Source organism: Stenella coeruleoalba (genome assembly GCF_951394435.1).
Source record: "Stenella coeruleoalba genome assembly, chromosome: 15".
NCBI lineage: Eukaryota > Metazoa > Chordata > Mammalia > Artiodactyla > Delphinidae > Stenella > Stenella coeruleoalba.
Window position 1 is genome coordinate 86,158,258 of NC_137161.1, and position 27,264 is coordinate 86,185,521.

General features: G+C 44.7%; 1 protein-coding gene across 2 annotated transcripts in view; it reads left to right on the forward strand.

Moving 5' to 3' along the window:
- The window catches only part of GNA12 (G protein subunit alpha 12), a 116,751-nt gene that overhangs the window by 45,321 nt on the left and 44,166 nt on the right, over positions 1–27,264 (forward strand). For both annotated transcript variants that reach the window (XR_013831715.1, XM_079946289.1), the window contains exon 2: positions 4,402–4,617. Coding sequence is in view for 1 of the 2 variants with exons in the window: in XM_079946289.1 (XP_079802415.1) it covers positions 4,402–4,617 (216 nt within the window). In the remaining variant the exon portion in view is untranslated. The remainder of the gene's footprint in view (positions 1–4,401; positions 4,618–27,264) is intronic.

A 27,264-nucleotide genomic window follows, 5' to 3' on the forward strand; every position in this document is an offset into this window, starting at 1 on the left:
ACCTAGAAAAATAGTATAGATGAACCAGTTTGCAGGGCAGAAATAGAGACACAGATGTAGAGAACATATGTATGGACACCAAGAGGGGAAAGTGGCGGTGGGGTGGAGGTGGTGGGATGAATTGGGAGATTGGGGTTAACATATATACACTAATATGTATAAAATAGATATCTAATAAGAACCTACTGTATAAAAAAATAAATAAACTAAAATTCAAAAAAATGTGTTCTTTGAACAGTCTAAAGTGTTACATAGTATTGAGATGAAGTCATCAATCTGCTTAATACTTTAACTGTTTATATTTGGGCAACTGAATAAAAGTGCATGGTTATTGAAAAAATTAATACTTCAGTAACACTGTTACTGAAAGAAGGGCTTTTTAAATAGCCATTACTGAGACTTCAGTAAATTGTTTTCTGCCTTAGTTTTTTCTTTTGTGAGTATATATGGATTTTAGAATTGTCCTGGCCTTTGTGTTTTAGGAAGTTGGTTTTTTATTGAAAAAGGATGGGGCAAGATGTTTTATTATTCTGTTATGCCTGCTGTATTAGTATTTTTTAAGACTTAGCAACTCTATATCATGATGGGGATATATATAACTATCATTTCTGCAAAATACAGTGAATGTAACATTTCCAAAGACCTTAAGCTCCCGCTGAAAAGGAGGAAAAAGCGGACTCAGATTTTAAGCAGATGTCCCAGAGTAGAAAAGTTCCGTAGAGCTCAGCTTTGAGATTCAGAACAAAGTTAACAGAGAGTAGTTTTTGGCTAGAATAATTTAAAATAAGGGCAAAAGAGAGATCTTTTTTTCTTGATGCCCTTTCCCTCCAAATGAAGTGAGTAAGATATAGAAAATGGACTATAGCTCACTGGTAGAATTCAAAGTTGGTCAGCAGTTTTGCCAATTTCCCTGAATTTCTAAAAAGGAGAAATAAGGAGCCTTTTCTTCGTGTTTGGGTGAAGTTAATCTGGACCAGTTCCAGCTTGCCTGGGTGGCAGTGTGCAGTGGGAACACAGGCTGCTTTTGGATACACCGGGCTTTTTTAAGCCAAACCTATGTTCACCCCAGTAATTAGGGCAGGCCTGGTCTGTGCAGCATTGAAAGCAGTCTTGGTAAACGACGGCTCAGGCTTCTAAAGGCCTGTTTGGTTCCCTGCCTTTGCCTCCAACATCAATTCCCGAGGGAGTAGAGACTCGCTTTAACCCATGAGTGAGGCTGTGTGTGCTCCTTGGGAAGTAAACTTTTTAACTCATAAACAGAGCACTGGAAAGATAGCTCTTGTGTCAAGTCGGAGGTGCTGCATTTGAGTCGTGCGGGCAGAGCCATCATGAATGGTAGGTGTGTTGGCTGCCTGACTCGGGGGCAGGTGGGGCTGAAGTCCTGACCCAGCTCCTTGTCGAGCCTGCGGGAACCTTCCTGTGATTCACACAAAGGTGCTGTGACCCTTTGCCTAGAAGCTCACCAGAGAAATCGCTTCTCCTTTCTCTGTGCTCGGATGCTTGCTGTTGCGCGTAATGTGGAGAATGTGAAGCATCTTTGTCTCCATGGTTCTGGAACATTTTAACTATTGTCCTCTGGGGCGGTGGGGGAATCGGGGTGATGTCGCCAGAGAGAGTGCAGGAATGGGTGGAGGAGGGGACAGGGAGGAAGGAGAGCTGAGGATTGATTTGAGTCCTGTTTCCCTTCTGGGTCGGTTCTGATGCACTGTTGCCACTTGTTGAAATTATTCGGCACTTAGGGTTTTCTGAGCCTCACCTCTTCCTACCAGTCTCTCTTCCTTTGGCCTCTAGTAATCTTCCCTTTCCACACCATGTCATTGGAACATATATCGCTGTAATTGCTAGTTAACTTTTTTTTTACTTTTATTTTGAAATAATTATAGGTTCACAGGAAATTTCCCCTAGTGGTTACATTTTATGTATCTATAGTGCAATATCAAAACCAGGAGACTGACATTGGTACAATGTATGTGTGGGATTCTGAGACTAACTATCACCTGCGTAGTTTTGTGTAACCAGCGCTGCTTATCAAGATACAGAACTGCCCCGTCACCACAGAGATCCCCCTCCCCTCTCTAGTCACACTCACCCTCTTTCCTCTACCAGCCCTAATCCCTAGCAGCCACTAATTTTGTTTTCCATCCCTGTGATTTTTTCACTTCAAGAATATTATATAAATGGAATCACATAGTATGTGACCTTTGAGAGCCATCTAAGTTGTGTGCTTTAGTAGTTCGTTCCTTTTCATTGCTGAATAGTATTCCATGGTGCAGAGGTACCACAGTCGAACCATTTGTTTTATTGAAGTACATCCGGGTTGTTTCTCGTTTGTGGCCATTGTGAATAAAGCTGCTGTGAACATTCCTGCACAGGTTTTTGTGTGGACATAAATTTTCGTTCCTCTGGGATAAATGCCCAGGAGTGAGGTTGCTGGGTTGTATGTTAAGCGTATGTTGAATTTTTTTAAGAAACTGAAAAACGATTTTCTAGAGTGGTTGTACCATTTTACATGTGCACCAGCAGTGTGTTAGAGATCACAGATCTCTGCACTTGTTGTCACTGCTTTTTGTTTTAGCTGTTTTAATAGACGTGTAGTGATGTCTCATCACAGTCTTTCACCATTGATTTTGATGTTAGCTGAGAGGTTTTGCCCGTGTTCTTTATGAAGTTAAAGAAGTTCTCTATTCCTAGTTTTCTGGGAGTTTTTATTATTAGTGGGTGTTGATTTTTTAATTTATTTATTTATTTTTTGCGGTACGTGGGCCTCTCACTGTTGTGGCCTCTCCCGTTGCGGAGCACAGGCTCCGGACGCGCAGGCTCAGCGGCCATGGCTCACGGGCACAGCCGCTCCGCGGCATGTGGGCTATTCCCGGACCGGGGCACAAAACCGTGTCCCCTGCATCTGCAGGCGGACTCTTAACCACTGCGCCACCAGGGAAGCCCAATGGGTGTTAATTTTTTTAATCCACATATCTGTCTCCCTAGCCAGATTCTGAGCGTCCAGCGCTCGGACATTGCTTCATAAGCATTTTCTTTTCCCACAGTGCCTATCTCAGGGCTTCGCCCCAGGGAAGCATTAAACAAGTTTGTGGATCAGAAGGACAGGCCATGGCCACCAGTGGCAGATGGGCATATGGACCCTGAGGAGGGAGCTCACAGGAACATCTCTAACCAGGCAGTCCAGGTCCCTGGGTCTGGAGGGGAGACTGTAGCTAGCTTCTGGTCACCGTTACCACTCACCTTGGTGGTTCAAGGCAGGTGCTACGGCGGAGGCTGGCAGCACGGACTCGTCTCCTTTGCCCTGGTTTGGGGTAAACCGTCGAGCTGCACACTGTCAGTGGACGGTTGTATGTTACGTGACTTATACTCCAAAAGGCTGTTCTTTGTTTTGAAAACAGCGAGTACCAGCTGGGCAGTGGTGTCCTGCCGCCCTCTGCGCTAGGGGACAGGGCACTGCTGTCCATCGCCCCAGGCCCCCAGCCACTCGGAGCCAGCCAAGGCCTTTCCAGGTAGGGAGGGGCCCTTTTGCTCTGGCTCATCCAGGGAGTGTTCAGGGGCTCCAGTCCGGAGAACTTAGAAACTTCCTCAGATGCTGTGTTGCTAACTTTGAAGTACTCACCTGAGAAAGATGGAATAGACCTACTTCCTTCCTGCCCAGGGAGGCAGTTTTCACCACGACAGTATTTTCCACAATTTGGCCACTTTCCCTAATACTATTTTAGTTTAGGCTGTTTCTCTGTCCCCTTGACCCTGTCAGTGAGGTAAGGAAAAGGCAGAAAATCCTAACTTTATTTTTAACAGTGAGGAAATAAGCAAATCAATGAAAAATAGTTTCTCATCATCGCAAATCTAGAATGTGATCCCCCAGCTCCTGTTTTCAGTGGGCGGGCCTCTTGACTTGTGTCCATTTCGGTCTGTTTCCATCTCATGACTGCCTGTGTGTTTACGTTCCCCACTCCTTTGAAGTTGGGATGAGCAGCGTCTCCTCTGGTGTTGAGGAGCTGCCAGACTTCAGTGATGATGACAGCTATAGTGCTACAGTTGTAGTTGTCTTAAAACACTGTCTCTTTCACTGACGTGGTTCACGCTTCATTTGCAAATGTCACTTTGCTGAGTTTGTTGCCGCTTCTTCCCCATTCAATTTTCTGCCTTCCGGGACCTTTTCAAACGAGTGACAGCAAAGGGCAGGCCTGTGATGTGATCTGTGTGTCCATCTGTCTTAATACAGTTACATTCCTGGGAGCAAGACATTCATGCCAGGACAAAACAAACCAAGAGACAAGTCCTGGTTGCAGCTTGTGAGTTTTCTGCTGTATGACGATTAATGCCCACATCGAGGTCCTCTGTTGTGATTTCGCCTTTGCAGCACAGTGAAATCCTTTGATTTCTTTTCTTTCCTAGGGCTCAAGGGTTCTGGTTGATGCACGAGACAAGCTTGGTATTCCTTGGCAGTATTCCGAAAATGAGAAGCACGGGATGTTCCTCATGGCCTTTGAGAACAAAGCGGGGCTGCCCGTGGAGCCTGCCACCTTTCAGCTGTACGTACCTGCTCTGAGCGCGCTCTGGAGGGATTCTGGCATCAGGGAAGCTTTCAGCCGGAGGAGCGAGTTTCAGCTGGTGAGTGAGCCCTCTGTCTGGACTACACGACTGTGTTCTTGACCTTTGGTAGAATTTCCTTTAAAAACTGTAAAAGTACGGGCAAGCTGTAAATTGCTCTAAACCCTGATATTTAAGAACAGAAACACATAACAGAGGCTAATTAAGCTATCTAAATGGTTTGAGAGGAACAAAATTAATTAACTCAGACTAGATAAATGTTTCTGTCCAAGGAATATGAAGGATTCTTAAAATAGTCAAGATTGGTGTAACTCAAGGAACTCACATTTTCTAGATCTTGTTCATAGTAGGAAATGAATGTGTCCTTAGGAGAACTTTCCAGCTGTGAAGTATGGGTCCTGCCTGGCAAATCATGAATGTTTTCAGATCTATGCCTGGGAAGCTAACCTGAACCCTTCCAAGTTGTCCCCTTAGGATTCTTTCCTTTTATTTTAAGGTCTGAAAGTTTCACACAGCCTCGTCATCTTTGTCACTTAGCTTCATTTACGATATGAGTCTTTAAACAGAAAATTTGGGGTGTTTAGCCTATTTGCATTCTGGTTTTTTCCTAAGTATCCTTCAACATTGACTGCATATGAAGATGAGTATCATATTTCTCCTATAACTAGAATAGCTGTGCCCGGCTGATATAAATACACCCCCTGGGGGGTGTCCAGAAATCACACTGACCTTCACATCCCTTTGCCCCTGAGAAACAGGTTCCCAAGTTTTAAGTCACCGGCCCCTTGCCTTTCTTTATGGTGTTGCCATACTATGTATTTATTTTTAAAAAAGTCTTGAGTTTTCCCTGTTTTCAAACTTTACATAAATGGTTTCATCCTGTATGTATTCTTCCGTGACTTGCAGTTTTCACCCAGTATTTTGAAATTTATTCATGCAGTGCATGTGGCTGTGGTCCTTTCATGTTCGCTGCTGTCTGCTACCCTGTTGTGTGGACGTACTCGCGTGCATCCGTTCTCTCGTGCATATACTTTGGAATCGTTTTCCATGTTTTGCTATTACAGACAAATTCACTGCGCTCTCTCCCGTGCGCCCCCAGGTGCACGTGTTCAGGGGCCTCCAGGACATCTACCAAGGAGGGGAATTGGCCAGTTGTAAGGCATATATGCCTCCAAATAGACAAGATATGTCACATTATTTTCCAAAGTGGTTATACCAATTGTGCTTCTGCCAGCAGCACAGAGCTCCTGTTGCTCTCATCCTTGCCAGTCTTTGGTGTTATCAGACTTCAAAAATTTTTAAGAATCTCCTTTTAGCCGAAGGAGCCAAGGTATGCTCTATTTTTATAGTATCTCCTTAGGGTTTAATTGACGTTTCCCAGACTTATTGGCTGTATGTGTTTCCTCTTCTGGGAAATGCCTATTCATGTCTTTTGCCAGTTTTTTACTAGTGAGTTATGTGTACTTTTCTCATTTATTTGTGGGGTTCTGCACAGTCTGCCTGGTAATCCTCTCAGTTCAGCTTCCATGTACTCTTCACCTGATCTCCCCTGATGCTCACATCTTACACAATCGTAGCACACTCGTCAAAAGCGGGAAACTGACGTTGGTACGGTACTGTTAATTAACCCGTAGACCTCATTCAGGTTTAACCGCTTTTCCTCCAAAAGCCCTTCTTATAAGGCAGGATCGGGCTCCGGACGCCACCCTGCATTTAGTCCTTGTTTCTCCTGAGCCTGCTGTCAGTGACAGCCCCTCGGTCTCTCCTGGGTTTTCATGACCTTGACACATTGGAAGAGCAGCAGTCAGTCATTTTGTAGAATGTCCCTATTTGGGTTTGTCTGGTGTTTTCTCATCATTAGAACGAGATGATGCGTTTTTTGGCAAGGAAACCACTGAAGTGATGTGTCTGCTCAGAGCATCCTGTCAGGGGTACACGCTCTCGATATGTCCAGTTCCTGGCGATGTGAGCCTTGATTACTCGGTTAACAGGGTGTTTGCCAGGTTTCTCCACTATAAAGTTACTACTGTCTCTGTAACATAAATATTTGGGGGAGATACTTTGCAACTATGCAAATACCCTGTTTCTCTGCAAGCTTTTGCCCACTAATCTTACTGTCCATCGGTGGATCTGAAGGATGACATTTTTATAACTCTTTCATTTTCACATTCATTCTCAAGTTAAGTTTAAAAATTAAAGTGAAAGAGTCAGATGAACTAGAAGACAGAGTTGCCATAGAAAGGAAATTTTAATCTTCTAAAGGACAGGAATATCAGAAACAGGGAGGGAATGCACAATATCTAAGTGTGAAATCGTGGTTTAAGTCTCGCCTTCCCCCTCCGCCCCAATAGACTCACATGGTCTGGGGAAGAAGATTCTAGTGTCTTCAGAGCTTGGTTGGAAATTGCTGTTATCAATTGAGAATTTACCAAAGAAGAAAATATAAACGTCCTGAGCTGAATATTTGCAAGTAGTGTTTAACAGCGTGGTGGGATGGTTTTGTGAGACTTGTGCGTTCGCCGTGCTCGGTGGTGCGCAGTGTTTTGGAGCAAGAAGGGCCCTCCTGGCTGGTACACGGAGCCCTTGGCTCGCTACACATGGGGAAATAAGCCCAAAGGTCATGGCTTCCCAAGGCCCTATCTTTTTTTTTTTTTTTTTCAACCGTGGCATGCAGGAATCTTTGTTCCCTGACCAGGCATTGAACCCGTGCCCCGTACAGTGGAATCGCAGAGTCTTAACCACTGGACCACCAGAGAAGTCCCCAGGGCCCTGTCTTCTTAGCAATCACTATGAGGAACTCGGGCCTAAAAGGCCAGTCTGCTTATTTCTTTCTCTAGTCACTTACTAGTTAAGCATTTCTGGGGCACCTACTGTGTGCGAGGCACTGTGCAGTATGCTGGGGACATGGCAGGGAGTAAGGCCAAAAGTGAGCCTGTCTCCAGAGAGCCTTTGCTCTGGACCTGAAGCTGGCGAGTGATTAGGGGGCGGTTGGCTCCAGGTGGGTCCGTCATCCCATCGTTTTGATCTTACGCTTCAAACAGCCCGACTTTGTGAGGGTGTGGTTACCTGACAAGTGTTCACATGTTGTGTGCTTTTGAACTGCGATGACCGAAAGCAGACATGGAGCTGCTGATTTTGTTTATTGGAGGGTAGGTGTGTGAGTGTCTGTTATTCTGATGTTTCGTACTTTTCTATATTTTTATTTAAAAAAATTATAGAGCATCTTGTTAACTCCATGGACAGTAGGCCCTTAGTAGTCTTTATGTCAAGATAGACAGTTGCAACCTAAGCGTCTTAACATGGTGTGGTCAGTTTTCTCTTCAGATCCTTTGCTTAGTGTCAGAAACCTTTCCAGGGTGATGTTTCAGCAACTAGTTTTGTTACCTTTCTTCCCTCCCCAGGCGACGGAACTCTTAGAGCCTCTGACAGTCTCTCAGTGGAGACCCAGCCGCCGTGAGACCTGCTGTCAGCCAGGTGTTAGACGCCGCCTGTTTCCTCTGCTCCCTCGGTTTTCCTTGCCATTCCAGGCAGAGGCAGAAACAAAAAGGGGAAGAAGAAAGGCAGTGTCTGGTGACTGCCTTGTGAGGGCCTTTCCTCCTCAGAGGGGTCTCTCCCTGTCCCGAAAAGGAGAAGCCTTGCCCTTCTCACAAGTCACCTGTTCCTGCAGAGTCACTGATGTTGACTGCCGTTTAGACACAGGACTCGATGGCACTTCTCTGGCGTCATAAAAAAGAAAGGAAGATAACCTTGCTATGTTAGACCTTATCTTTTAAAACACATTTGAGGAAGACAAGCACACTCAAAGAGAAGTTTTTGTCCTAAGTATAAGTCACATAAATATCGTCTACTTACATGCCCTTTCTCCAGTAAGAGAATTTCGAACTTGTTAAACACATCTGGCAAATTATCGTTAACTAACGTGCTTATGATACAGCACATGGATAGTAGTTCCGTGATCTGCTTTCTGTTACATACGCCTTTTAACCTGGGGTCTAGTTCTGGAATGGTGCCGCAGGGGGACCGCTGCTCTTTCGTGTGTGTGTAAGTCCTGCACTGATAGTGACTGGGAACTTGTACATCATGGTCCTCCTTGCCGGGCGGTGTGGTGGGTGCTCTTCCCGTGAGCCTCTTCTGTGTGCTGGGCACTCTGCCAAGGTCGAGTGCAGTGTCCTCACAGAGCTGGTAAGACAGATGTCCAAACAAACAGCTGGAATAAAGTGTGCCGAGAAGTATAACAGGAATATCCAGCTACATCAGGCATAAAGGGAAAAGGTAGGCAATCCCACCTGGCAGGAGGAGTGGGGAGATGTTTTTGGAGGAGATCCTCTCAAGATTAGGTAGGAACGAACCAGGGGCATGGTTGGGAGTGAGGTGGCAGGGGGAGCCTCGCCAGGGAGCTGCAGAGCTCCGCGCAGCCCGAGCAGCGGTGCTGCCCCAGGAGAGGCCGCCCAGGCCGGTCGGCAGGCTTTGGTATGCAGGGAACAGCTCTCCCACTCAAACTGCCTTAATGATAAGGGACTCGGTTGGCTAAGTGCGGGGCTGGGGGTGAGGCGGGAGCTTTACGTGTGGTTTGCGCTGCTTCTCCGCGCTTTTCGTGCCTCTGCCCCTCCTCTGCCAGGTCAGTTCTGGCCTGGCTGCCCCTGAGCAAGGCCTCGGCAGTGCCCGCCACCTCCCGGAGCAGAGGGGTCCCGTGCAGGGAGATGCTGTCCAGGGCTGCCGAGGCCTGGGCGAGTCTCCACCCCTCGCCCTCCTGCCGCGGGCACGTGGTCTGCAGGCAGCACAGCGGGGGTGGGGGGTTGACCACGCGGGCCACACCGAGCAGCTGGGAGTCACCTGTAAGCAGAGGGGCCAGTGAGGGGTGTAAAGAGAGAGGAGCAGACCCGATTGCCAGTGCTTCCAGAAACCTCTGTCGGTAGCACGTACGGTGGGCTGAAGGGGGGCAGACTGGAGGCGAAGGCCATGGGGGGCTCCTGTAGGAGTCCGGTTAAGGGCCTGTGAACTTGGACCTGGGCAGGAGGGGTTCCCTTAGCCTTAGGCCTTAGTCTTAGGATTTACCGCTCCTGGTTCTTTGCACAACTCTTTGCTTGTTATCTAGTTAATCGTCCTCTTCATCATCGTCGTGCCTTCCAAACATGCCGTGTGAGCAGGGAAAATCAGTAGGTACAGAGCTGCCGGGATAAACGGAACCAGTTTTTGCTTTTCACAACTGTACTCTTGAAATTGCAGCCCAGCAGCTGCATTTAACAGCTTACTGTTCCTGTGGGTTCCGTGTGTCTTTTCTTAGAGGATTGGCCAGTTACAGGGTTGTTTGGTACCTCTGCTCGAGTCCTCACCTAACTTCCTCTTGTCCGATTACGAGCTTGGCATTCGCTTGTTCAGAAGCTTGGGGGACTTGCCGCAGATGAATGCTCAGCACACATGCAGAGTACAGTTTGTTCTCTCCTCGGATGCTTTTTGCTTCACACTTGGATATTAAAAAAAAGTTCAGTGTATTGTGAATGGTTTTTTACTTCCTTCCGGTTCCTATTTCAAAGTGGCAGGGCCTTGTGCTCTCTTGAAAATGTCTCCATCCTCTTGGCTTTGGAAGATGGAGCTGGAGGCTCAGTTCAGAGGAGGGAGTTTCTGTTGATGGCACAGTGTTTCTTGATTTCTGGAAGTCAAGTGATTCTGCTAATTACAGAGGTTTCTTTTTTCTGTAGTGTTTGGAATTGAGTCTTTGTAACACTACCAGAGATGGCTAAATTGCTAGAAAAGGCTCGCTCTCAGGCTGAATTTTAGATGTAGAGGAGAGATCCATCGCGGTCGTGTGTGTGTGTGCTGCTGCGTTAGAACCAGTTGGGTGTGAGGGTTTAAGAGGAACATTACCCTGCGGCGAAGTGAGTGACGTGCTAACTACAAGAAGAATCAGCGGAATTACCCGCCTAGTTCCTGACATAAAATCCACGTGTTGGGCTCAATTTTTGTAATGTCTGGGGCTTCGGAATTACTCCGGGTTTATTGCATCAGCTCACGGAGGCATGGTCCACATTGTCAGCATGGCCTGTGGTCTTTGCCCACCCCTCACCCGATGGATGTGCCTTTTAAGGGCTGGAGAACCGTGGTTTACAGGTTCTCAGGCTTGGAATGCTTCTTTGGTGAAGCTCTGGGATAAAGTAGTGCCCAGAATTCTCCTTTGCATTCGTGAAACAAACATCAGGTTGTGCTGTGTGGCGCTTACACCTTTTTAGAAAAAAAAAAGAATGAACCAGTCACTTTCCAGAAAGGCCTGACACCCCAGGTTAATGTTCCTTTGGTAACTTGCCTGTGCTTTTGATAGTATTATTTTAATTGGGTTTCAAAATTCTTTCCCTGAGCTTTCTTAGTAAGGAAGTTTCTGAGGCGCTAGAGGGCGGGGCTAGATGGAAGATGGGGTGCTTTGCAGCCACAGTAACTTTTTGTAACTTTCTTTGAGTCCACATGAAACAAAGTGACATATAGTGAACAGGCAATTTGGGGCATTTTCTGTGCCCAGTCCCCTGTCCTTCTATGAAAGGAATCTACTCTATAATGGCTTGGTGGTTACTTTCAGCAACTTGAGGAACAGTGTCATGGTAGCTGGTTGACTAGGAATAAGTCCTGAAGTAGCAGCATGTTTGGCAAGTGACAGGTGACACCCGAGTGCTATTTGGGGGTAGCAGTGCCGTGAGAGTCTAGAGGTCTCTCTGCCAGTCTTGAGTGTTTCCCAGGTCCACCCCTTGTTCGTTGTAATCCTTTTGCTTCTTCCTCTTTTCTCTGCTATTAAGATATCCTATCTCTTGATTTTTTTTTTTTTTTTTGCTGTACGCGGGCCTCTCACCGTTGTGGCCTCTCCCGTTGCGGAGCACAGGCTCCGGACATGGCTCACGGGCCCAGCCGCTCCGCGGCATGTGGGATCCTCCCGGACCGGGGCACGAACCCATGTCCCCTGCATTGGCAGGCGGACTCTCAACCACTGCGCCACCAGGGAAGCCCCTCTCTTGATTTTTTTAAATACCGTAATCCACGGTTTAGATCAGCGGGAGACAAGGGAACCCCAGAAAGTGTGATAGGGACGGTGCCTTCAGCCCCAGATTTTCCTGTGGCGCAGTCTGGAACATTTCCAAGAGTCTTTCTACTTCGAACGCCAGTGGTCCCCTGCTGTTTGTGGCAGGTGGCAAGATTCCTGGGTGTCTGTACTTTTACCGTGAAGCTGGGTTTCATGTGATGGGAAACCCCAAACAGCAGTGACTCTTCCTTTTCCCTGTCACATGAACGAAGGGGTAGCCGGGTGGGTCTCTGTCCAGACCCTTCCCCGTGTCCTACTCCGTGGCGCCTGTCCTCAGACTTGGCCACCAGCCTGCGTCCCAGCCAGACAGGAGGGGGCGGAGGGGGCGGAAGGAGAGTCCACGCTCTGCCTTTTAGGGCGGCTTCATGCAGGTGCGGTCCAGCGCGCCCGCCTCGCCCCCGCCCCTGCACTCGCCCCCTGCCGGCTGGAACTTGGTCCTGCAGCCTCTGCCAGAGCCCTTTTTGGACCTTTTGCCTCTGAGATGACGGGGGAGGGGGGCGGTGATGGGGGGCTGCTGGTACTTTGTGTGGGCCCCAGGGAGGGCAGGGCCGGGTGTGCTATTCTCGCAGCGTTACATTCGGGCTAACTGTGAAATCTCGCAACTGTGCTTACGGTCTCGTGTGTCTTTTTTAATTTCATGGAATTCATTAATTCAGCAAATATTTGTGGAGCAGCCACCCCGTGTCAGGCACTGTTATAAATCCTGGGAAATAGTAGCGAACAAACAAACAAAAAATCCCGGCCCATGTGGAGCTGACTTTCTGACAAGAGGAGAGCAACAGTAAATAAATTAGTAATAGACATGTGTGTGCACACGCACATGCAGTATGTGTATTCGTGTGTGCACGCATGCACGAGCATACATGTTGTGTGATTAGAGAAAAGTGAAGCAGGGAACTGGGTAGAGAGTGTGGAGAGGAGCCTCGATGGAGAAACAGGGTGGTCACGGGGAGTTTCCGTAGCGATTCTTGGGCCTCCCCACCTTTTGTTTTCCCTTCCATCGTGGTGGCCGAGCTGGGAATGTGGCTACAGGGCCAGGCTGCATGTCCTGCTCTCCCTGGTTGGGTGCAGCCTTGGAACCAGGGTCTGAGACTGGCCCTGAAAATGACCGGACAGTCCGTCCCGGCCTCTCTCCTCCTTCCCGCAAGCCGTCCAGTGTCGAGAACGTGGGCAGCGGGCAGCCAGCGCAAACCTAAGAGGAAGCAACACACACCATGTGGCCGAGGCACCCCAGCCCACGTTGCTGAAGCCTCCATGTTTTGGCTCGTTGCCCTAACTGATGGAGCTCCCCTGAGTAGCGTTTGAGAACTCTCTGAAGGAGACGGAAAGGCAAGCCCTGGGGGAGGAGGGAAGTGTGTTCTAGCCCAGAAGAGTAACAAGTGCAAAGGCCCTGGGGTGGGGGCAAGTGTTGTGTCGCAGAGCAAGCAAATGGGGGGCGGGGTCTTCAGAGCAGAGGGGCTTGTGGAGGCCTTGTGAGGGGCCGCTGGAAGGACTTTGGGCAGAGGAGTGACACGGTTTGATTTACGTTTTACTCGGATCACTTTGGCAGCTGAATGGATAAAAGAAACAGGGAAGCCCTTTGGAGGCTTTTGCCGTAATCTCGGTGGCAGGTGACGGTGGCTGAACTGAGTGTGGTGGTGCCGGGGGCGATGAGGAGTGGTTGGGTCTGAGCATCTGAGACCCGGAGACGAGTGTGTAGGTTACCTAGTGTCACTGCCCGTCCAGCTTAGGGATTCTTTCGGCATCAGGCCTGATGGTCGATATTGAGCCCGGTATTTTATCTTTCAAATTTCGGACACTGGTGGAGAGTCCATTTCTCTTCTTTGCGATGGCTCCCAGGCTGCTCCACATGTCCGGCCCAGCACCCACAGCACAAAGCACGTGCAGCCACACCCGTGCCCATCCAAACGTGTCTGGCACCGTGCTCTCCGCCAGGACACACATTTCAGACTGTATGGCCCAGTCTTTCTGCGAAGATCAATCGCCCCTCGTTTCCTCAGGTCTTACCGTTAGGAATGCCAAGAGGGAAGATCTTGAGCTGAGGAAGGCAAAGTTAAAAAGCAGCTTAGAGACGCCACACCTCCCCCAGGTGGTGTCAGTCCCAGTGTGTGCTGGGTGGCGATGAGTTGTGTTCTGAAGTCTCCAGGTAGTATTTGGTTAGGGTTTAGTTAGTGAAAACTGAAGCCAACAAATGGTACCAGTTTACACTCCTACCAGCTGTACCTTCTTGAATGGTGTATGAGAGGATTTTCCTCCAATCCCTCAGTCATACTAGTTTTATTCTTCTTCTTAAATTTTTACCAGTCTGATAAGTGAAAATTCCCATGATTTTTAGTTCTTTTCGTGTGTTTATTAGCCATTTATACTTATTCTTTTGTGCGTTGCTATTGATACCCTTTGCTTCTTTTTTTCTGTTGGGAATAAGCACCACTAGGTGCTCATTTTTTCTAACACATTTTGTTTTTAACTTTTTATTTTGAAATAATTATAGATTCATGGGAAGTCTAAAAGATAGATTAAAGAGGTCCCTCACATCCTTCACCCAATTTCCCCTAATGGTCAGGTTACATCTTACGTGACTACAGTCTGATATGAAAACCATGAACCGGCCACCGGTACCCTGTGCGTGTGTGGGATTGGTGTGACCACCCTCCTGCAGCCCTCCTGCTGACCCTTTATAGTCACCCTGCCCTCCTCCCTCCCCCATCCCCCACCCCGGCAACCACTTATTTGTTCTCCATCTCTAACATTCTATCATTTGGGGAATATTGTGCAAATGGAATCAGATAGAATGTGACCTTTCGAGGCTGACGCTTGTCACTCATAATGCCCTTGAGATAGATACGCCCAGGTTGTTGCAGTATCGATGGAATATCTTTTCTGAACCATATTCCATGGTGTGGAGGTGCCACAGTTTTTTGTCTAATTATAGTCAGATACACAGACATGCACACATACAGCTAGATATACACATACATACATATATTTGAAGAATGCATCATTTTTTTCTGACGTCAGAAATGTCAGAAGTTAGTGAATAATTTCTAGAGAAAATGGAATTATCGGCAATTACTTTCTTAGTTTGGGTTTGATACGGTGTGTGTGTGTGTGAGTTTTTAACCTTTCAAACTAAATTAACTTTGCTAATGTGGTCCATAGGGGAAAATCTCAGTCTTCCTAAAACTTACTGTTAAGGTCAGAGGGACTTGAGAAACCCTCTAACCAAATCCTATTTGATACTGAGGCAGTTTGCGGCCTGGGAGTTGAAGAAATGTGCCTGAAGTGGCAAAGCTGCTGAATGGCCCAGCCAAGATGAGGGCACAGGAACCTTGTTTAGTTGCTGGAGGCATGTCGAGGCCTTGGACCCAGCTCCGCAGAGGGCGGCACTCTTAGTTGCCTCTGGGGTGGCTCTTGCCTGAGGACACAGAAGCAGGAAGCGGAGGTATTTGCTATTCTTGGATCATGTGCTGGTGAGAAACTTATGTGTTCCTGCTTGTGATGCTGGCCTTTCCCCTCCATTTCATTAATCACAAAGAGTATTATATACTTACAGACCTCAAAAAAGCTATTCCTTAAAAAAAAAAAAATGAAGTGTTATGCATTTTAACATAGATCTTTGTGAAAAATGTTGCTGTAAACCTTTACCTCTGGAGGGTTTGTAAGCCAGTGACTTAATGGCCCAGGGTGGAAATGTGATATATAGTAGAATCAATAACGGAATATGTTGCATGATAACAAGGCCAGAAACCCCAAAGAAAAAGAATAATGGATTTGACTAAGTAAACATTTTTAACTGTTGTATGGGAAAAGTCAGCATAAAGAAAGTTAAAAGACAGATGACAAATTAGAAAAAAAATCCGCAACCTAAAACAAAGGTGTTTTCTATATGTTAAGAGAGATTATAAAACAGCTGCAGCCTGCATGAGAGAGCTCTTGTAAGTGTATAAAAGAAGACTGAGTGAAAGAAGAAGCAGGATTACCAGCCTTGCTACTAACTATGGAAATGCACATTAAAGCAGTAATGAGATAATCTTTGTCGGTTAGATTGGTGGTGATTAATAATGTCCTGGGCTGATTGGGGTCATACGAAATAGGTCCTGCATACCTATGTGTGGCGGGAGTATAATGTGATTCAGTTTCTCAGTTTATGTCAAAACATAAAGTGCTGTATCCTCTGGAGGTAGTTCAACTTCCAAGGAATTTATCCTAAAGCCATAATTATAAGATTTCCGGCTTCTAATTACAGTGGACTAGTTATCTAGAGACTTCTGCTGAAAGTAATTTAAAATGCTAGATAAAATGTTAAAAATAACTTTATGAAAGCAGCTAAGCGCTGACAAGATTATAAAGTATGACCAGGCCGAACCCTAAGAGAGAGTTGAACCTCGAGAGATAAGCAGACCCCGAGCAGCAGTTATTTCCTGAGAGAGCTGGTGATCTAAACCATGAACCTGAGCTATGATGTTTGACAGACTTTTCAGGGGCTCAGAAAGAGGTAGAAACTTAAGATCATCAAAGTTGAGGAATTGGTAGGAGACTCTTCCATAACAAGCTGGGACCTCAGAGGGTGAGGATGAGCCAGAAGGAAACCCACAAAACGGGGAGAGACGAGAGCTTTGCTTGGCTGCTGAGCCAGGGCAGGGAGGAGGGAGGAGGCAAAAGAAGACCCCCCTGTAGACCGGCTCCTTGGGGGACTTGCCACCCAGAGTTACAAGAGCAGTCCAAGAACCCCAGTGCTCTGAATTTAGGTTAAAGTGACACCAGACAGGTAGTGTGCCCAAGTAGCAAATGGAAACCCTCTCTGGAAAAGACACTCGAGTCCTAAACCTTGGAGATTCCCCGCAAATGATGTTTTTGAGGACAGAGGGCATCACAGAGATAGCCAAAGTCACCAGGAGACAGGGCACAATGCCTAGAATCAGAGGAAAGAACAGACGGCAGAAATGGACCCACAGTCTTCAGGTATTAGACGTATCAGACACAGGTTTTGAAACAACTATACTTTATACCCATGTAAAGTTGTACGTATAAAGTATGTGTATAAACAACTATTCTTTCTACATATATAACTTTATATGTGTATAAAGAAATAAAAGTTAGAAAATATCTTCAGGGAAAACTGGAAACTTACTAAAAGTGCTGTAACATATTTTGAAAGAACAAACCAGAACTTCTAGAATTGAAAAATACAAAAACCAAAAGTAAAAACTCGGTAGTTTGTACCCCATAAAAGAGAATATTAATAAAGTAGAAGAAATATTGGAAGAAAGTATCAAGAATGTAGAACAGAGAGACAAAAACAGGGAAAAGATGAAAGATAGGTTGAGAGGTATCAAGGATGACGTGAGAAGGTCTAATATACCTTTAAGCAGGACTTACAGAAAGAAGACCAGGGCAGGGGCCGCACTGGAACAGGTAGCGGCTGACAGAGTATCAGATCACAGGGCCAAGAATCCCAGTGAATCCCAAGCAAGATGAGTAATTTAAAAAGGCTATAACTAGATAAATCATAACGAAACTGCGGAAAACCAAAGACAGAGGAACATCTTAAAAGTAGCTACAGAAAAAGGTAGAGATTAACTCTCAGTGAGTGACGGTATGACAGTTTTCTTCCCCAAAGCTGCAACAGAAGCCAGAAAGATAAACGATACTTTGAGGTCATGCCTGTGAGAGAATGTAACTCCTAATCGAGAATTCTGTAAAATTGAGGGCACAAAAGGGACATCTTCAAACAAAGTTGATCATCAGCAAATCCTCCTAAAGGAATCATAGGGGCTACACAGGAAGCAAGAGGAAAGGGATTCCAGGTGGAGGGTTTGAAACATAAGAAAGAATGGAGACTAATTTGCCTGGTATTTTTTCTTTTGTTGGTCATGCTTTTGGTGTGGGATCCAAGATCAGGAAGGTTTACCCCTGTGTTTCCTTCTTATATTTAGGTTGCTCAACTACATTGTGGTTGTCTATCCATTCTGGGTGAATGTTTGTATATGGAATGAGGTAGGGGTCCAGTCTCCTTCTGTTGCACATGGACATCCGCTGTTCCAGCACCATTTGTCGAACATCTGTTCTTTCCCCATCGAGTGGTCTTGGCACCCTTGATGAAAATCAATTGGTCATACATGTCTGGGTTCATTTCTGGATTCTCAGTTCTATTCCATTGGTCTATGTATCTGTCCTTATGCCAGTAACACACTATTTTGATTACCGTAGTTTTGTAGTAAGTTTTGAAATCCGGAAGCGTGAGTCCTTCAGCTTTGTTTTCTTTTTCTCATTGTGGTTTTGGTTTGCATTCCCCTGAGGATGAATGATGTCACACCACTTTGGAAGAAGAATAAAGTGGGCGGGACTTGCTCTTCATGGAGGTCAGCAAACTACTGCCTGAAGGGGAACTTTCCTTTGGCTTATTTTTGTTTGAACCCCTAGTTTAAAAAAAATTTTTTTTTTACATTTGAAGAAGAAGAATATGCAGTAAGGATGACTGTATGTGGTCACCATAACCTAAAACATTTACCATCTGGATCTTTACAGAAAAAGTTTGCTATCCCCTTCTGTAATAGATACTGAGATTTATTTTTTAAAACAATTTAATAACCAATATAGTGGAGGTATTGGAACAGAATAAGGTAAGCAAATTGGTGGAACCACATAGGGAACAATGAAAATGGATCCCTATACACACACCCAATTTCAAATGGCTTAGAGACCTAAATATGAAAAGCAAAACGATATATCTTTTAGGAGGTGATATAGAAGAATCTTCATGATCTTGGGGGTGGGGAAGAGTCGAAGTCATTAAAACTGCAAATGCAGAAGGAAAAGATTAATACTTTGACTGCCATCAAATTAAGAACTTCTGTTCATCCAGAGAACACGTTCACCATCTATAACCTGCAAAGGAAACGTGTCCAGAGTGTTTAAAGAACCTCCACAAACCTGCGAGAAATAGGCAATTCAATAGAAAAATGGATTCAAGGCTTGAAAGGCATTTCTGAGAAGAGGAAATGATATTATACGCTCACCAGATTTCAGAAACTAAGACATTTGACAGTTCCAAGAATTGGCAAGGATGTGGAGTAACAGGAACTCTCATATTGAATACATCCTGGTGCTGGGGTGGGGGGTGTAGACTGGGGCCCCCAATTTAGAAAACAGATTGGTATTGTTCACTAAAGCGTAAGATATGTATTCCTTGTTGCTGAATAGTCCCACTCCTAGGAACACACAAAGGCAGGTATGCAAATGTTCATAGCAGCATTATTCATAATTGGAAACAATCCAAATGTCCCTCAAGAATAAGATGGTAAATACACTGATTTTTATTCCTGAGTACTGCAGAGAACGTGGGCAAAGGACAGCTCCCCTCAACAGATGTGTGACGTTGAGCTAAAGAAGGCAGGCACGGAAGAATACGCATTGCACGCGTGCACTTTCATGCCATGAAACGTACATACGCACAGCATGATTACCTTAAAAATGCAGCCACCGTGCTGAGGAACACATGCTAATGGGATAAAACTACAAGGGAGAAGTGACAGGTTAAGAAATAGTATCACCAGCATCAGCATAGGAGTCAGAGAGCGTATCATGAGGGCATTTCTGGGGTGCAGGTCATGGTCCGCTCCCGGCCCTGGGGGGTTGCTGTTTTGTCAGTTCAATTGTGCATTTTTCTTTTATGCACTTTTCTTATATGATGCCATAATTTATAAGAATAATGATAAGAATTTGAAAGGGAAAATATAATTAGATGAATACACAGAAATTATTTGTGAACAGTGTTGATTGTATTGCTTATAAAAGGAGAAACAAAAAGGAAATAATCTAAGTACTGTCCAGTAGGGGTTGGCTGACTAAATTAGAATACTGACCACGCGACAGAATGCTATACAGCTGTTAGAAAACCTAGAAGAGAACTGTGTGTTGGCATAGAAAGAAGTCCCTGAAAAATCAAGTGGGAAAAGCAGATTAAAAATCAGTTATATATACAGGAGAGTCCTGTCTCTGTTTAGAAAGTGAAAAAATAGTGTGTGTGTGTGTGTGTGTGTGTGTGTGTGTGTGTGTGTGTGTGTGTGTGTGTGTATATAAATGCATAGAAAATCTAAAGCTGGAGAAAACATATCCACTGAACCATCTCAGTTGTTATCTTCCTTTTTTATTTTATATATGTTTAAAAGTACAAAAATATATATTCTTAAAATTACCTAAAAATTTTAATTGAGGTAGAAATATGTATTATTTTTGTAATCAGAAAAGGCCATGGAAACATTTTTAAATGAATTAGAAAAATTAATGTCTGCAGAAAACAATTTTATAAATCTTATGCATTGTTTCTGAAAGAAATCTTAGGGTTTAAATAATTCTGGTTAGCTATAACGTACTATTAATCTGAAAGTTTCGAAGGATGGTAGCGTCAACCTCCTTCCCACCTCCTTTTACCAGATTTTAACAAATTTAGTCAACCTCGGCAAGTGCTCAGTGAGCTGGAGGAATGGGAAGAGCCCCGGCCTCACTCATCACTTTTGCTCCATATTTGTGGAGCTTCAGCTCCGCAATCAGAGGGCAGCAGTGCCTTCCTGTTAGGTCGACTCTGAGAAGTGTGGTAGCCCCGGGCACCACGCCTGGGGTGCAGTGTTTGTTTAATTATCCAGGTCACATATGCGGAGTTTCTCCTGTGCTCCCTGCAGCCATGGGCTGCAGAAGGAGCACCTCACCCCTTCCCCTCACCCAGAGCCAGGGTCCAGACGCCTGCAGAGGGAACCTGCCTCACACAGAGGGTGGAGAAATCCATGCGAGCGGGAATCATCGGTCAGGGTGTGGTGGAGGAAATCAGACCTTAACTTGGACGGGGTTCTATTGAAAGATGGAATTCTCAAAGGAAGCTGGGAGGGAGGAGGGTGTTGATGGTCGATGAAATCCATAAGGCGTAATCAGACTTTGAAACACTTAGTTAACTTGTGAAAGAAGCACCTAGAAAAATCAAGGCTTGCTCTATTCTGGCTGCCCTTAAAAAAGCTTTCCTGAGAATTTCTCATTTAAGCCAACTGAAACAGTTGATTTATTAACTGGTTAGACCTTTTTTCTTTTTTCTAAATTTTGGTAAAATATGCATTTTTCTTTTTTATGTCTCTTGTCACTAAACCTTTCTAGCAGACCAGTGTTAACAGTTGAGCAGGTGTATCCCAGTGAGTCTTGGGAAAGTTCAGGTTAAGGTGCTGCAGCTTAGTCTGTGTGTGTGAGCATTTCCTCCAAGGGATCGGTTCCCTGTGGATGTGACTGCAGCTGTGGCTTACCACTCAGTACAGAGGTGAGAAGATGGGAAGCGTTCCTCATCTTCTGAACTTGGAAGGCATCTTTGCTAGGATCACCAGGAACCCCTCAGAAGTTTTTATTAATATTCTCTGCTTGTAAGTAGTTTCAAGGTGTAGAAGTACCTCAGAGTTATTATTTAGGAGCCTTTCAGATCTGAGTGGGCGGATTCCGCAGCAGTAGTATTTGCCCCACGGTGTCTGTCTGAGTCTGCTCGGGCTACCATAACAAAATACAGCAGGCTTGGCAGTGTAAACAGCAAACATTTATTTCCCACAGTCCTGGAGGCTGGCAGTCCAAGACCAAGGTGCCAGCAGATTTGGTTCTTGGTGAGGGCCCTGCTCCTGGCTTGCAAACGGCTGCCTTCTCTGCTCACGTGGCCTCTTCTTTGTGCCCTTGGAGAGAGAGAGCTCTGGTCTGTCTTCCTCTTCTTACAAGGACACTAATTCCATCATGGGGACTCCACTTTGTGACTTCATCTAAACCCAGTTACTCCCGAAGGCCCCACCTCCCAATACTATCGCTTTGGGGTTTAGGGCTTCAACACAAGAATTTGGGGTCGGGGGGACGAACAGTCAGTTCACAGCCGTGTCCCTTCCCTTGCTCCCTCTTCCTCACTACCTTTCCCAAAGGCAGTTAATTAACCAGCCTCTTTTTCCCTCCGCTCACTCCAGTCCTCTGTGTTTATTTCTATAAGGAGACAAGTTTTATTACGTGTTCAGCTACATTACCAGATCTGTGTCATCATTTTCATATGCTGGAATAAGAATGCATTATAATTAAAATGGGATTTCCCTCATTTCCTGCCAAGAGTTTTAAACTCAGAGAATTAGATTGAATTAAATTTTTTATTTTAAAAGAGACCCCAGCCCCATGAACTTTGAGAAAATCAGAATGCAGTGAGAGAAAAGTAGGGACCAGGGTTTGAGTTTGCCCGGTTTAGAATGCTGATGTAGAAATAGTAAGGTAGCTCTGAGGCACATTCAGCCCTGATGAGCCACAGGACAAGGGAGCTCTGCTTTTTGGCTTCTTCCTCTGCCATTTCGAGTCTGGTATAATGTTAACAAAACTCGTTACAGGAATCTCTGGGCAGTAAATGGGTTTTATTCCTTGAAACACAAGTTAATTTTTATTCACAGTCTGGCACCTGCTCCTTCCATGACAGTGTTTCATTGTAAAGTTCTTAAAGACCAAACTAATGGTGGGAATGAGATGCTTTGGTGACATGGACACACGACACTGGAATAAGCGGTTCTGGTTGGAACTTGTTTTAATAAGGCTTTGATCTCCCCCCTTAAGCGATGTTTGATATAAAAGGAATGCCGTTTGGCTGTGGTCTGTTGCACTGGGCATTCTGCATCATTCTGGGGCATTTTAGCAAATCCTCCAGAGCTTTTTTCTGAGTTTGTATTTCTCAAGCAGTATAATGGGACAAGCCTGCCTGTCTCACCAACACAGTTCATGTTTCAGACCAAATGTGACTGTCCCTGGAGTCCGGGCGTCACTCCTTGCTCTGCTGAGCCAACGGGGCAGTGACTTCTGCGGTGACCAGTGCAGCCCCCAGGTCCCCTCTTCTGCTTAATCCAGGCTCTGCTGTCAACTTGCTGATCATCGGCTGCCTGTTCTTGCATCTCTCTCCTTTTCACTCTCTCTTTCACAATTGTCACATTTCAAATATTTTATCCTTCAGCTTCTCTTCCAGGATACCTTTCTCCACCCGGCTTTTGTCCACGGGGATGCGTTCCTCCTCTTTGCTGGTGTCGTGGCAACTGCAGAATTGCAGAAGTCTGCTCTAGCCAGAAAAAGACTGGCGGCCCGCCAGCGCGGCCCCAGGTGTTGTCTTGGGGAAGGATTGGGGGTGGCTGAGAGAGGGAAGAGGGCAGCAGATGAGCAGGAGCGAGCCACAGAGTGTAAGCCAGGCGTCCTGGCCTGTCCTTCTCTGACACTAACTTTAATCACTCACACTCCTCAGAGCCCTCATTTCCTTCTTCTCACTGTCTCACGGGTGTGCTGCCTGCCAAGACAGTGTCTGCGGAAGTGCTCTGAAAGCACAGGCACCAGGTAGAGGAAAGTTACAAGGCTGCTGTCCAGATGACACCTTCAGTATCCTTCAGCGGTCCTCATGTATTAGCAGAGCTGGCAAAGAACTTTGGCCACAGTTCTGTTTGAGACACTGGGCAGAGTGGTCCTCCTGAGCTCTGGTGACTAAGACAGAGGGATTGCGAATCAAGGCTCTATTTTCAGATATTTTTTCTTCCTCTCTGTTACTCTTTACCTGTTCTTTATCTTCCAGAACTTCTTACTTAAATCTCAGTCTCCCAAGACTGTTCAGGATGGCTCTATCTCATTCCAGTCAATGTATATGGTGATATTTAGCCCCAAACAAGGTTTTAAAATACAGAAAAAGCAGTGTAGTAACTCCAGAAAATGGACAACTCGATCAACCCTATTAAAATAAAACCTTAAAACCCAAGAAACTAGTTGCAGTGGTTGCCTATAGAGAGGAGAGTTGGGTAGCTGGGAGACAGACTTACTTCTCCAGTGTCCCACTTCCCACCCTCCCTTTTTTTTTTTTAACTTTTAATTTTGTGCTGTGTTGTATTACCTATTCAAAAATTTCCTGGTTTCAAACCTTACTACAAAGCTATAGTAATCAAAATAGTATGGTATTTGCATAGAGACAGACATTTTGACCAATGGAATACTATAGAGAACCCAGAAATAATCCCTTGCATATATGTTCAAATGATTTTTTGACAAGGGTGCCAAGACCATTCAATGGGGAAAGGACAGTCTTTTCAACAAAAGATGCTGGTGCTGGAAAAAACTGGAACTTCACATGAATGAAGCTGGACCCTCGCCTAATACCATATACAAAAATGAACTCAAAATGGATTATAGACCTAAATATAAGACTGAACACTCTAAAACTCACAGAAGAAAACATAGGGCAAAACTTCATGACATGGGATTTGGCGATCATTTCATGAATATGACGCCAGTGGCACAGGCAACAAAATGAAAAATAGACAAATTGGATTCTACAAGAAAATTATAAGATTTTGTGCATTAAAAGACACTATCAGCAGAGTAAAAAGGCAACCCACAGAATGGGAGGAAACATTTGCAAATCATGTATGTTATAAGAGATTAATATCCAGACCATATAGAGAATTCTCCAAACTCGACAAAAAAATAAACTCTCTGACTCAAAAATGGACAAAGGACTTGAACAGACACTGCCAAAGAATATATGCAAATGTCCAGTGAGGATATGAAAAGATGCTCAACATCACTGATTATTAGAGAAATACAAATCTTCCACCTCATACCCATTAGGATGGCTACAGTGTTTTAAAAAATAAGTGTTGGTGGGGCTTCCCTGGTGGCGCAGTGGTTGGGAGTCCGCCTGCCGATGCAGGGGACACAGGTTCGTGCCCCGGTCTGGGAGGGTCCCACATGCCGCGAAGCGGCTAGGCCCGTGAGCCATGGCCGCTGAGCCTGCGCATCCGGAGCCTGTGCTCCGCAACGGGAGAGGCCACAACAGTGAGAGGCCCGCGTACCGCAAAAAAAAAAAAAAAAAAAAAAAGTGTTGGCGAAGATGTAGAGAAATTGGAACCCTTGTGCACTGTTGTGGGATTATAAAAAGGTGTGGCCACTGTGGGAAACAGAATGGCAACTCATAAAAAATTTAAAATAAGATTACTGTGTGATCCAGCAGCTCTACTTCTGGGTATACTCAAAAGAATTGAAAGCAGGGTCTTGAGATATTGGTACACCCATGTTCATAGCTGCATTATTCACAATAGCTAAAGCATGAAAGCAACCCAGGTATCCATCAGTGGATAAATGGGTAAGCAAAGTGTGTTGTATATACATACAATGGAATATTATTCAGCCTCGGAAAGGAAGTCCTGTCACGTACTGCAGTGCGTGAATCTTGAGGATCTATGCTAAGTAAAATAAGCCAGTCTACTAAAAGAGAAATACTATATGATTCCAGTCATATGAAATACTTAGAATATTCAAAATCATAGGCACAGAAAGTAAAATGGTGATTGCCAGGGGCTAGGAGCAGGGGAGAATGAGAAGTTATTTTTTAATGGTTCCAGAGTTTCTGCTTTACAAGATTAAAAGAGCTGTGGAGAATAGCGGCAGTGCTTGCACAACATGATGAATGTATTTAACACCACTGAGCTATTAAGCAGTTGTATATAAGAGACAAAAGGGGGGGGGGAACAGAAACAACGAAGGTAACAAGTAGAAAACAGTAACAAATGTGACAGATGTTAATCCAGCTATATCAATAATCCCAAAATACTGGAGATTAAACAACATACTTCTGGAACTTCTCTGATGGCACAGTGGTTAAGAATCTGCCTGCCAATGCAGGGGACACAGATTCAGTCCCTGGTCCGGGAAGATCCCAGATGCCGTGGAGCAACTAAGCCCGTGCACCACGAGTACTGAGCCTGCACACTAGAGCCTGCGAGCCACAACTACTGAGCCCACATGCCATAACTCCTTAAGCCCATGCACCTAGAGCCCATGCTCCACGACAAGAGAAGCCACTGCAATGAGAAGCCCACGCACTGCCAAAAAGAGTGGCCCCCATTCACTGCAACTAGAGAAAGCCCGCGCACAGCAATGAAGACCCAACACAGCCAAAAATAATAAATAAATTTTAAATAAATAAACAATACACTTCTAAATAACACGTGGGTAAAAGAAGAAATCTCAGGAGAAATTTTTAAATATTTTGAACCAAGTAAAAATGAAAAGACTTATCAATTTGTGGGGTGCAGCAAAAGCAGTGCTTAGAGGGAAATTTGTAGCATTGAATGCTTATAGTAGTAAAGTATCTAAAATCAATTATCTAAGTTTTCACCTTAGAAAATTTGAAAAAGAACAGCAAATTAAGTCCAAAGTGAACAGAAGAAAGATTTAAAACAAAGAATTAAATAGATGAAATCGCAAACAGGGAATCAGTAGAGAAAATCAACAAAACAAAAAGCTGTTTTTTGAAAAGATCAATAAAATCGATCATCCTCTAATCAAGCCATCTAAGAAAAAAAGAAAACATATAAGTTACTGATACCAGAAATCAGAGAGGACATCATTACAGATCCCATGGTAATTGAAACGATATTAAAGGAATATTATGAACAACTCTGTGCCCATAAATTTGATAACCTAATGAAGTGAACCAATTCCTTGGAAGTCACAATCAGCCAAAACTCACACAAGAAGAAGTAGATGCTCTGAATAGGCCTTTATCTATAAAAGAAATTGAATCAATAATTAATTACCTTCCTAAACCAAAAGCACCAGGCCCAGGTGAGTCCACTGGTGAATTCTACCAAATATTTAAAGAAGAAGTTATACCAATTCTCTGCAGTCTCTTTCAGAGGACAGAAGCAGAGGGAATAGTTCCTAACTCATTCTATGAAGCTAGTACTACCCTAATACCAAAATCAGACAAAGACATTCCCAGAAAAGAGAACTGGAGAACAGTCTCTCTCATGAACATGATGCAAAATTCTCAACAATGTTAGCAAATCAAATTCAAAAATGTATAAAAAGAATTATACACTATGACCAGGTGGGCTTTATACCAGGTACATAAGGCTGGTTCCACATTCAAAAGTCAGTGATTTGAATTCATCAAATCATCACATCACATCAACAGAGTAAAAAAGAAAAATCACATGATTATATCAATAGATACAGAAAACTCATGTGACAAAATTCAGCACCCATTCGGGATAAAAACTCTCAAACTAGGAATAGTGGGAAACTTTCTCAACTCAGTAAAGATGATCTACAAAAAACCTACAGCTAATAACGTCATGCTTATTGGTGAGAAACTCAAAGCTTTCCCATTAAGATCATGTACAAGGTAACAGTGGCCCCTCTCACCACTTCTTTTCTACATCATATTGGAAATCCATGCTAACGCAGTAAGGCAAGAAAAGGAAGTAAAAGGTATACAGATTGAGAACGAGGACATAAAACTGTTTGCAGAAAACGTGATCATCTATATAGAAAATCCAAAAGAATTGACAGAGAACTCACAGAACTAATAAACAATGATAGCATGGTTGCAGGATGCCAGGTTAATTTCCAAAATTCAATTGTTCTCCTATATACCGATAATGAACAAGTGGAATTTTAAATTTAAAATACAATATCATGTACATTAGTGCCCCCCAGCCAAATGAAGTACTTCGGCATAAACCTAATAACAAAATATGTACAAGGTCTACATGATGAAAGCTACAAAACTCTGATGAACAAAATCAAAGAACTAAATGGAGAGATATTCCATGTTTCATGGATAG